This window comes from Argentina silus (assembly GCF_951799395.1).
Source record: "Argentina silus genome assembly, chromosome: 12".
In the NCBI taxonomy this organism is placed as follows: Eukaryota; Metazoa; Chordata; class Actinopteri; order Argentiniformes; family Argentinidae; genus Argentina; species Argentina silus.
The window spans coordinates 9875755-9887783 of NC_139666.1; the positions used below are offsets into that span (position 1 = coordinate 9875755).

Genomic DNA, 12029 nt, shown 5'->3' on the forward strand with positions numbered 1-12029 from the left:
CTAAAGCAGTCCCGCTTGTAAGCTGTATCTGACTCCACTGGTCAGGGAGTGTGGAGATGCCTGGGAAATGCGTCAGTGGTGTAACCAGGAAAACAAGCAGCTTTTTCATCCCTGCTGGAAAACTCTAACCCCTGCACATTTATTTAAACTTACACTCGGGGGCACAGTCCATAGCGCAGGGTCCTGCAGAGCTCAGAATGTGCTGTCCCATCTGGCAGTTGGAACCCCAACCTCTGCTCGACCTTCTGCCTACATACTCTCTCTCCACCAGATCTGGGTTGAAAACCTAGACATGCAGATCAGCGGTCAAAACAGCTAATCTTTCAATTACTCTACATGCTCAACTTGATTTAGCTTGTCTTGGAACAAACGGAATAGTCCCCAAAGTGCAAGCCCTGCCCACCGGACACACCATCCCAGGCTAAATATAGCACACCTAAAGTGATTGAATGAGAACAAATACAGTTTGAGTCGACTCACGTCTGCCCTTCACACAGAGAGCACGTTAGCCACAAAGACGAACACAATCGAGAATACCAGTGGGGTTGTCCACCGCATATCTCATATATCTCACATCTCATATCTCTACTCTCGTCTGTGCTTCTGCTCGACTCTCGTCAGGCTTTAACAATGCCTGACAAGTGAGATGTAATGTTACTTGTCCATTACGACACACTGAGTATTCACCGGGGAACTCAACCGTTTTGCGCTGCTCTTCTCCCTAGATGCCCTCCCTAGATGTAGAACATAGTCGCATGTAGGCATGTTTACTGTATAATGCAATGGCCCCACATTGTCTAAACACTGTACTGTTGGAGCGGATTTGAGTGAAACACTGTGAGAAGGAACCATATCAGGGGTGCCCCCCTCCCCTGCCTTTTTTCTCTCTTTCTTTATTAGTTTATTTGTCAGGGACAATGCGGAAAACATTGTAACAGGTTACAATAACATGAAACAGATGTGTTGCATATAGGATTTCTAGCCAAGGCTAATTTGCGACCCCTGTCCCTGGTTAGGCTTTTCTACTTCAAAATGGTCTTTACATATCATTACCAAAAATACGTTAGTTAGCACATAAGTAGTGACATTGTTTACATGATCGTACAATAATTACATCACATTACAGTCATTTACATGTGTTGCGTATGTGTATGTTCTATGGGGAAGGTTTAGGCTGGGCTCACTTTGACAGCTTGTCTCACAGGGGTAGCCTGGTGCGACTGCTGCTCTTCTCTCCAGCTCACTGCTCCTGACTCAGTTGTTCTCTCTCTCTCTCTCTCTCTCTCTCTCTCTCTCTCTCTCTATGGCCCAGTGACTATAAGCCTTTTAGATCCTGTGTGCTTGCAGGAGAATAGTCTAGTCAGGCTCGGCAGCTTCGGTCTGACTCAGGTCGAGGGTACAGGAAGGTGTTTTTGTTTTTGTAAGTTTCTCTCTCAGTCAGTGATACTAAGAGGATGTCAGCTCAGAGCAGTGGTTCCCACGTGGTGGACCTCTCTGATGTTGCTCACAACCCTGTTGTGATTTGGAGAACATCCGTTTTGTGTGTTTGGTGGGTTGGGAAAGCAATTGTAATGGCTTCAGGTGGCTTACGATGTAAGAAACCGTTTGAGAACCACTGGCGCAGACAATTTTGCGAGGCTGGGAGCAGTGTATCATTTTTATGGAGCCGGACGGTGTGACCCTTGGCTATGAGAGCCTGTACTTTCTTTTTAAACAGCTGCTGCATTTCTCTAGAGCTTCGTGATTTGCTGTGTGTCTGATTCTGCAGTAGTGAATTTCCTCTGTCATGTCCCCTGTCTTATGGTTGTCTGTCTGTAGGAGGAGGAGGATACACAGAAGAGCTGTTTGGTTGGACAGTCAATGCACCGCTGGATTTGTTAGCTTACATGCTTCATTGAGGCTCAGTGGAAAAGCTACAGCATATAGCTGTATATTTATTGGTTTTCTTCCTCGTATTGCTGGAAGGATGGGTGCGGTACAGCTTAGGTATAGTCCGAATTTTATTGAGGCATGTGAAGCACAGAATAGGACCCCTACTACGATAGCATCACTGAGGCATTTCTTGTTCAAAACATCTCCAGAGAATACTTGTTTTGGAAACAAAGATATTTCCCCCACTGAACGTTTGGACAGACAATTGGTGTGGTCATAATCATTTCAAGTGTGTTGTTTTAAAGACAGTTTTGTTTGGTTTGTTCAATCAAGTTTCATCAACATCAGATTTTTTATTTCAGTAAACTTGATTTTACGGTGAATAAAAATAGTTTTGTGTTGGAAAAAGGGATGTTTTTCTTTCCAGCGAGAAGAGGGGGAGAGAGAGAGAGAGGAAGAAAAAAGACTTAGAGATGCTAAGCTTACAGTATAATTGGTAAAGGTTAATATCCCCACTGTTGCTCCTCTGTTCACTCCGTGCATTAGTTCGTTTTACTGGCACATTGTTTTTTGACAAGCAATCAAATGTTAAATAAATAGTGCCAAGAGCTATTTCCTGGATACTTTGGGGACTATTTTTAGTATTACCAAAAAAGGCAAATACCAAAGGACATAAGCCCAGAGGCAGCCCCTCTCCCAGGACATCCACAAGAGAATAACTCCCTCCCCCAAGTTCACTTATCAGGCGCTGTCTAGTTTATAGTCAGTGATTTTCCATATACTGCCCTGTCCTGGGAAGAAGTGCTGCTCTTCTCTGTGAGAGACAAATACACTCAGCAATGTACACAACGTAGCCTATGCAGTGGATTGTATAATGGATTGGGTTCTGACTCTCAGTCTATGAATGTGTTTTGTATATATCTTCCACAGTATTTCGTCCATCGGCCCGCTCACAAATGGCTTCGGTGTTTCCAAGTCCTGGTAAATGAGCTGTACAAATGCAATCTTAATCGATGCTTTGATTAATCAATACAATCCTACAGTAGCAGAGATAATGCTGTACAGATAACATCAACGAGATTCCTCCGTAATTGGTACCAGCACAATCAGGGTGTTCACGTTGGGGGGAAAGAACATGAACTCAGTATGCATGTTAATGCTTGCTGCTGCTGTACCTCATATCAGAATGTGTTGGAATGTCTTTCGGTACATTTTCATACATTTCTCAGTATTGTTGGTTTCCTAATCAAGTCAGATCAATGTCCTCCGTGACCTCAATGATTGCATTTAATGTACTGTATGTCCCACATACATTTGCTTTAATTCAAATGTGATTCAAACACATCAATTTGATCCATCACTTCTCACTTATTGACAGGCAGGCCGTCTCTCTCAGATGTGATTCATAATATCATCTTGTGCTTCTCTTCCAGGTGAGGCCAGAATAAAGAAACCTAACACAAAGACTCCTCCCAAACAGGGTAAGACTTCCCCTCCCTTTCGCTTAAAATGCTAACTGTACGCTCTCTCTCCCGGAACACACAAGTTACAGTAGGTGTCCAGTAGGACAAGTGTTTGTCATAGCAACAGTACACACTACAGTATAAGGCACTACACGACAACTACACTACAGCCAGTGAACATGATCCCGTGTCCCTCCTCCAGTCCACCTCTCTCATCCACAATGGTAAAGCTGTAGTCGGCAGGTCTTGTTCAGTGGGCACTAAACTGAGAAAACGTTTTGAAATGGAGTGAAACAGTGAAGCAAGTTCTCCATTGAAAGTTGTGCCCGACTGAACACGACCCTGGTGTGACAATGACAACCCCTCTTTGACCTGTAACAAAGAGATACATGGACTGGCCCAGGTAGCTTTGGTCTAAGGCTACAGTAGGCCCTAATGTGCCTGCTTTGGCAGTGGTTTAGTCTGCCTGTAATAGCAGCCAGAGATGACCCCCCCCCCGCCTTATCCTCACCATGGCTCTGTAAACCAACCTGCCCTTTAAGAACAAGAGCCAGGGGCACGATGGAAGCCGATCCCAGCAGCTGTTGCAGTTGTGCTTTTGCCTCGCTCCGGAGAGCTTTGCGGGCGTTAGGTATGTGATGATGTGGGCTCGGCCGACAAAGTTCAGGCCCACTGCCAAGCCCACCTCAGCCCCCTAGATTACCGGGCACAAGTGGGCAGGGGATCCACAGGGGGTAGCGTTAGGTCTGGGTCTTAAATGGTGGGTTTAGGTGGAAAGGAGAGAGATATACAGTGTCATTTGGGTGAGGTGCTGTGTTGTGACGTGATGTGATGTGTTGGCTGGTGTGGTGGTCGTACAGCCATGCCCCCTCAGATCGTCCAGTTCCCGGATGATATGAAGATCCTGGCGGGAGAGAAGGTGGATCTGCTGTGTAAGTTTGGAGGAGCCCCGCCCATCAACTGCGTCTGGCTCAAGTTCCGGAAACCAGTAAGGACCAGACCCGCCCCATGTTGTCTATACACTCTGATATGGGATCGTTATTTTTCGACATTTAGCAGACACTGTAATTCAGAGTTAATTCATATGTTTCCCATACCATCCATATATTCAGCTTGTTTTATAATGCATTCTTGTAGATCTACAAGAATCTAGAATCTAGAATCTACTGTAGCAACATCAACATCTCTTAAGGATGTTGTTTTGTCATCACTGGGCCCATCACTGTTCCAGTGACCAAATGTCCCTTTGCAAGACCATGACATCACTGCGCTGACGCTGACATATTCTATCTTGTCCCCAGATCCAGGATGAGACAGGTGATATAACCATTGAAACCACTGAGTCGACCAGTAAGCTGACCATCGCGAGCAGCCAGCAGGAGCACTGCGGCTGCTACACCATCGAGCTGAGAAACAGCTATGGCTTGAGACAGGCTGCTCTCAACCTCACCATCGTTGGTAGGTTCTCACAATATATATATGTACAAAAAACTCCCTCTCCAGGGAATGGAATGAGGGACGTGGCATGTTGACTGTTAGCAGGGATCTGTCAGGGTTTAGCCTGGTCCCATATCTGTATCTGCTTCAGTGAATTCCTGTTACAGCTGTATCATAGTCTGGCCAAACACGACGTGAGAGCGATTGACCAAGGCACGTACAACTCTGAGACTAGACTCGCTGGTTTTGGCTCTCTACCTAAGATCCGTAACACCCATTCAAATGTGAGAAATGTTTTACAGTGAGTGTGGAATAATCTTTTTATAGCAACCATGAATTAAAAAGCGCTTTCCTACTGAACCAGACCCTTTGATGCTAGTTGCAGCAGCGGTCCTGTAGCTTTGGGGTATGTGGTAGAGAAGGTAAGCAGGGCTGCCAGCTCCAGCTCCAGCCACAGCTCTAGATCCTAACACTAACACTCACAGGCCTTCGTGTGCAGGGTTCTCCAATGGCCTTTTAAGGCTGTGCTTTCTCTCCAGCTGTTGGTTTTAATACGAGGCCCTTTGCCATTGCTGTCAGAGTGGAGAGTATCCAGCCTGACTCAGGGAATAACGTAGCAAGCCAGCGGCCAGACCCAGAGAGTTATTGAGCCGCTCCACACCATAAACGCAACCGTTTATAAAACGCTAGCGTTTACGTGCCCGGGAACTGTTAATAGCACACACACACACACACACACACACACACACACACACACACACACACACACACACACACACACACACACACACACAGTCAACAAATAGCTTGTTAGAAACATGCACACCTCTTAGATGCTTGTTAATGTGTGTTAGCCACTCGTTAGCTTATGACCTTGGACTGCAGCTATGCAGACTCGAGCTTTGATTTTGGATTATTAAATGTAATTCGTCCCTGTTCAGTGACATTGAATGTGTCACTCCTACAGTATGCCAAACTCGTCGATGTCAAGCTGAGCTCTTTGGGGATGGATTGGTCTGGGTGTTCTACTAGGGCGCAGTGTGGATTAACAAGGGGCTGCTTGTTACGGCTTAGGTAACATGGCATCCTCTCTCCGCAAAGCGGGGAGAATCAACTGTACCGTACCCTCTCAGACAGCCTGTGTCGTATCGTCTGACAACACAGTAAATAAAACTCATCCAGACAGCGCTGTGGAGCCTTGCTGTCATACCGCTCGGCTCTCAGGTTCTCGTTTACCATCCCTTTAATGGGGGAACGCCCCTTTAACAAAGTCAAATTGGCCTATATGGAGTCCGTATGGCGAGACTTTTTGGCTAATGGAGTTGGCTCAAAAGGTAAGCAGACATGCTTCATTCCAGACATGCTTCGTTCCTACCCCAGCTGTTTTTTTGTGCATAGCGGATACTGTTCTGACATTTGTGAATGTACTTCCTGGAAAATGTTATCATTTGCTTCCCATCTATCTCAGGTGGCTAATCTCAAGATAGCAGGACAGATAGCAGGACTGTGAGACCTTCCAAGCCTTCACCACTCACACCTGTTCAGTGGAAGGGAGAATGCTCTTGTATACTTTTTTCACAACATGTCAACTTTGAACTTGTTGACATGACTACCACGGCGCCTAACCTTTTGGCAAACACCCTGACCCCTGTGTTCAGAGATCAGTGTTGACCTCTTGGTGTGTGTGTGTGTGTGTGTGTGTGTGTGTGTGTGTGTGTGTGTGTGTGTGTGTGTGTGTGTGTGTATGTGTGTGTGTGTGTGTGTGCGTGCATATGTGTGTATGTGTGTGACAGACAAACCTGATCCCCCTGCTCGCGTGCCGGCCGCCTCGGACATCCGCAAATCCACCCTCACACTGTCATGGTACGGCCCAACGTACGACGGAGGGAGCGCTGTCCAGTCCTACAACCTGGAGATATGGAACTCTGTGGATAAGGAGTGGAAGGACCTGGCCTCCTGTAACAGCACCTCCTACAATGTCCAGAACCTGCTGTCTGAGAGGGAGTACAAGTTCCGGGTTAGAGCCGTCAACATCTACGGCATCGGAGAGCCCAGTGCTGAATCAGCTCCTGTCACAATGGCACTGGAGGATGAAGAGGGTGAGCTCCCCCTAGTGGCTCTTACCACTCTTGCTGTTTATTAGTAGACAGTGGTGGCTTATTAGCACACAGTGGTGTTTTTTTCTCTGCACATTGATCAAAATGGTGTTTATTTTATCATTCTCAATGTACTTGTTGTAAGTTGCTTTGGATAAATGCGTTTGCTAAGTGTCAAAAATGTAATGGAAATGTAATCATTCTGTCTAACAGAAAACCAGGAAGAGGAGGCAGAAGAATATGAAGGTACGTTTGGATTGTTGTTGTTACCTCAAAGTAATCCAAGTTTAGTTGTCATAGTTTCCTTTAAAATAAGTATTCTTCTCTCTAGATTCAGAAAAGGAGCCCGACTACAGAGATGTGGTCATTAGACCAGATGTTAAAGTCAAGGATCTGTACGATGTGGAGGAAAGACTCGGAACGTGAGTACCTATAAAAGCACTATACAAATAAAAATGCATTATTATTTTTCATATTATTATTACATCAATTTCAAAATATTAATCAGGAACACACTGATTTATTTGAAGTAAAGCATCGATCTACATTGACATACAGTACTTTCTTCAGTTCTGTACATTACATGCATCTTATTCATGTTGTTGTCCATTGTGACAAAACTGTCATTTTCTGTGTTTTCAGAGGGAAATTTGGACAAGTATTTAAACTTGTGGAGAAGGCAACAAAAAAGGTCTGGGCCGGGAAGTTCATCAAAGCTTACTCTGCGAAAGAGAAAGAGAATGTAAAACAAGAAATTGCCATCATGAACCACCTCCATCACCCCAAACTTGTCCAGTGCATAGATGCATTTGAAGGCAAGTCGGATATCGTCATGGTTTTGGAAATGTGAGTATCGTATGTTTATTTTCATTTGGAGAATGTCAGAAGTAACCTACTGCCAGTTGTTTTGTAGTTGTTTTCCATTTCTTAAAATCTGATTTTAGTGACTATTCTTTGACCAGACAGATCACTAAGATCGAAACAGAAATGTAGACGTTTTAATTTGGTGCGGTTTGGAAAAAGGGCACTGGCCAACTATTTGAGGCATGTACACACAGCCATTTCCTTTCTTCTTTTTATAGTGTTATCAAAATGGTAGTTGGACAGAACATTTGACTCACTTGACCTTCTCACTCACTTCTTACTGCTTATTCTAAATGACATTTCTTTTAAGCTGCCAAAGCTGAAAAGCAATATTATAGGTCGTCAAAAATGGTAAGCATGTTACAAACACTTAATAAGAGGGTTATTTCTTTTGACATTGTGGTTAGCATGTTTGCCTTGGAATTAGCACATTCCTTGTTCAAATACCACAAAAGAAGAAAGTACCCCAAAGATTTGCGTCAATAATAATCTCCATATTTGTGTGTGATGTGTCCTGCAGGATATCTGGCGGAGAGTTGTTTGAGCGTATCATCGATGAAGACTTTGAGCTGACAGAGAGAGAGGTCATCAAGTACATGCTGCAGATTGTGGACGGGGTCCATTTCATCCACAAGCAGGGCATCGTACACCTGGACCTGAAGCCTGAGAACATCATGTGTGTCAACAAGACCGGCAGCAAGATCAAACTCATCGACTTCGGCCTTGCCCGCCGACTAGGTAAAATGCAGGGACTATTTTCAGAAGAAGACAATAGTGCATTATTTTTTAAAGTCTTAAGTTTAACCCATATAAAAATATAAATACATATAAAACAATTTTTTGGGGTGTGAATAAAGTCATAGATAAATCAGAGCAGTTTTTTAAAACCATGTTTCTAAACAAACCTTTTTGCACTTTCTCTCCTGTACTCACAGAAACTTCTGGAACACTTAAAGTTCTGTTTGGAACACCTGAGTTTGTGGCCCCAGAAGTGATCAACTATGAAGCAATCAGTTACCCAACAGATATGTGGAGTATAGGAGTCATCTGCTACATCCTGTGAGTATAAAACTAGCTTTGGGATCAAAAATGCTAATCTTACGAATGTGACAGGCGGGGTTCAAACCTGGGTCTCCCACATGGAAGACCCAAGTGTCTACCATAAGGCCAAGAGTCTCAGGCAGGTCTACCTCATCACAAGAGCGTGATTCCAAATCACCTCAGCTACACTAACATGCTAAAGCTTTTCAAATGTGCATTTGACAATGACAGCTTTATTGTTGTTTCTTATCTGTGATGGTTTATTTTGAGTGGGGCAGTCCCACTCTTATATTTTTCTTTATTGGATAGAGAGAGTGCAGAGAGACAGGAAAGTAAGAAGGAGAGGGCATGTCAGCTGGGCATGGGCCGGATTCAAACCCATGCTGACATGGGCATACATATGCACTGTAGGCCATGGTGCTAGACCACTGGACCACCCCAGTGCTGTTTGAAAAGTTTGCTTCAATGTGCACTTAATCTCAGACCTGCTTTAAGAGTGGAACTTTCAACAGCAGATACTTTCCACATACATACAGACAGACAGACAGCCAGTACGGGCTTCCTTCTGTGACTGTACATGGATATGGAGACAGACAGAACAGAGAGATACTTTCCAGTTCCCCACAGTGAGCTTCAAAACCCTGTGAGGTCTCTTTGGTCCACATAGATTTATTACCCTGACACTGCTTACATAACTGCCAGACGTCAGACCCTCTGATCTCCACTTGAACTTTTGGTACAGAGAGTCTAGGATTCAGCCTTTTGCTACAGTACATGAGTCCTAGCTGAATGTGTAAAGAGGGAAAAGGCTTTGCTGGTGCACAGTAAATACCTCATGGAAAGTTGGAAACACTTGTGTGTGTGCCAAGTGAGACCTTTCATAGATGTGTTCAATGCTACCAAGACCAAAAAAAGTAACCGTTTACAGTTTGCATGTAATAATTTCAAATAGAACAATTATTTAGGTGAGTGGAGGATTTGGTTGCATTTCTCATGCAGATTAGAGGTTCTCTAAATGGGTTTTGGTTGACCTCATTGTTGTAAACCTTTAAGTTCAAGGTTGGCTGCGTATCATAAGATTGTGTTAACCCGCTGAGCTAAGGCCTAGGTGTGTGTCTCTCTCCTCAGGGTGAGTGGACTGTCCCCATTCATGGGAGACAACGACAATGAGACACTGTCCAACGTAACCTCAGCCACCTGGGACTTCGAAGACGAGGCCTTCGATGAGATCTCAGACAATGCCAAAGACTTCATCACCATGCTGTTGAAGAAGGACATGAAGTAAGCAATGTGCTGCTCTCTCAAATAATACAGGACTAATGAACCAATGAAGCGTTATACAGACCACTTTAGCATGACTGTATTGTACTGTAACTGTTGTGGAATGGCTTTCATCAGTTTTGCAGATGTCTCGGTTTAGAGTGTCACATATATCTTATTTACAGCCACAATGAAAACTAATGCTTTCCTTGTGCTCCGCTTTAACCTTCATCTCGGTCCAAATCTACATCCGATATGTTGGAATAGAGTTTGAATGCTGTCTTTGTGTCTATGGTTTCCATGCTCATATGGTTGTGTGATCTTAGGGCCCGACTCACATGTGATCAGTGCTACGAACACCCATGGCTTAAACAAGACACAAAGAACATGGAGGCCAAGAAGCTTTCCAAGGAGAGAATGAAGAAATACATCTTGAGAAGGAAATGGCAGGTAAGGCAGTACAGATGGTACCTCCTGTTTGAGAGCACATCAATCTTAAACAGTATTCAGCAATACAGATGAGTTTAAAGGATACAAATACGGTATACCTGTTTAGTTTTTGTGCATCTTACGGTAGATGTGTTGCGCTGAGCTAAATTGTACAGATTCCTCTAGAGGCTACTAAAACAACTTACTGTTGACTTGCCTTTTCAACTCAGCTTGCAAGGTAGTTCCATTTCAGTCCCTGCTGTTCAGTGCTGCTCTTCTGACTGCTCACACGAGTTAATCTGTCATTGTACAACACAGTCACCATGTAGGTGCCATTAGAATTTCATGAGCAGGAGAACAAACTGCAAACTTCACTTTTAAAAAAATAGAGCACAAAACAGTTGAGGCAGGGAAAGTGAAGAGGTCTCTCCTGACCTTTATTTTAGGTCAAATTACCGTTGTACCGATACTGAAAGCCATCAACAATCTTTAGGGTTCATAGCTACTGTAAGATTTATATTATTTTGTATTCTATTTAATGTTGGCATTCTTTCAGGAGCATTGGTTTGTGCTTACCTTGTTTCTAACTAACAGGACATCTCTAAATGATACAAATATCCCCATTCATTTATAAGATAGGATATCCATTTATAAGACTTAACATTTCTGGAGGACGTATCCACTACTAGTTCCTCTGTTTGTACTGTTGAAAAATGTAATGACGGTGTCATTTATCTCATGGCAGAAAACGGGACACGCCGTACGGGCCATCGGAAGACTGTCGTCCATGGCGATGTTGGCTGGCGTCAGCGCCAAGAAGGGCTCTCCTACTGAAGGTGGCATGGCAACAGCGTTTTGATCTCCTCATGAACACTTTCAACATTTTTAGTTAGAATGTTCAGCAGGGGGGTGGCACTCAGCTATGTGTTTGTTTTATTAATGACCGTGTTTGCCCGCTTTTGCGGCACTTTGGCAAAGCTGCTGCTCCTATTCAAATTTAAAGGAGGGCTATGCACATTTTATAAGGGGTTTGGGGGGGATAAGTTCAACAGTAAGTTCAACCTAAGGCCAACATTTTAGTCATTTCCATCCATTGCCCTTTGTGCAGATGACAACCAGTTCCTGGAGTGTCTGGAGTATGAGGAGAAGACCCACGTCAAGCCCAGCTTCAGCTCTGTCATAAAGGATGTAGAGGTGGTCGAAGGGAGCGCAGCCAGATTTGACTGCAAGATTGAGGGTAACGTCTCTTCACCTCTTAACTACATACAGTACCAGTCAAAAGTTTGGACAATACCTTCTCATTCAATGGTTTTTCTTTATTTTTATTACTTTCTACATTGTAGATTAATATTGAAGACATCAAAACTATGAAGGAACACATATGGAATTATGTAGTAAACAAAAAAGTGTTAAACAAACTAGAATATGGTTTATATTTTAGATTCTTCAAAGTAGCCACCTTTTGCTTTGATGACAGCTTTGCACACTCTTGGCAAGGTGTGTCCAAACTTTTGACTGGTACTGTACATGCATGATTAATTATGAATATGAACACATGTAGCATATA

The 12029-nt window shown here is 43.8% G+C and overlaps 1 protein-coding gene across 2 annotated transcripts in view; it reads left to right on the forward strand.

Annotated features, from left to right (window-relative positions):
* Positions 1 to 12029, forward strand: part of mylka (myosin, light chain kinase a) — a 47009-nt gene that overhangs the window by 33806 nt on the left and 1174 nt on the right. For both annotated transcript variants that reach the window (XM_083681738.1, XM_083681739.1), the window contains 13 exons: positions 3306 to 3353; positions 4196 to 4323; positions 4637 to 4793; positions 6566 to 6871; positions 7082 to 7114; positions 7200 to 7290; positions 7511 to 7714; positions 8253 to 8470; positions 8668 to 8791; positions 9902 to 10054; positions 10360 to 10483; positions 11208 to 11298; positions 11571 to 11699. In XM_083681738.1, the coding sequence (XP_083537864.1) occupies positions 3306 to 3353; positions 4196 to 4323; positions 4637 to 4793; positions 6566 to 6871; positions 7082 to 7114; positions 7200 to 7290; positions 7511 to 7714; positions 8253 to 8470; positions 8668 to 8791; positions 9902 to 10054; positions 10360 to 10483; positions 11208 to 11298; positions 11571 to 11699 (1806 nt within the window). The remainder of the gene's footprint in view (positions 1 to 3305; positions 3354 to 4195; positions 4324 to 4636; positions 4794 to 6565; positions 6872 to 7081; positions 7115 to 7199; positions 7291 to 7510; positions 7715 to 8252; positions 8471 to 8667; positions 8792 to 9901; positions 10055 to 10359; positions 10484 to 11207; positions 11299 to 11570; positions 11700 to 12029) is intronic.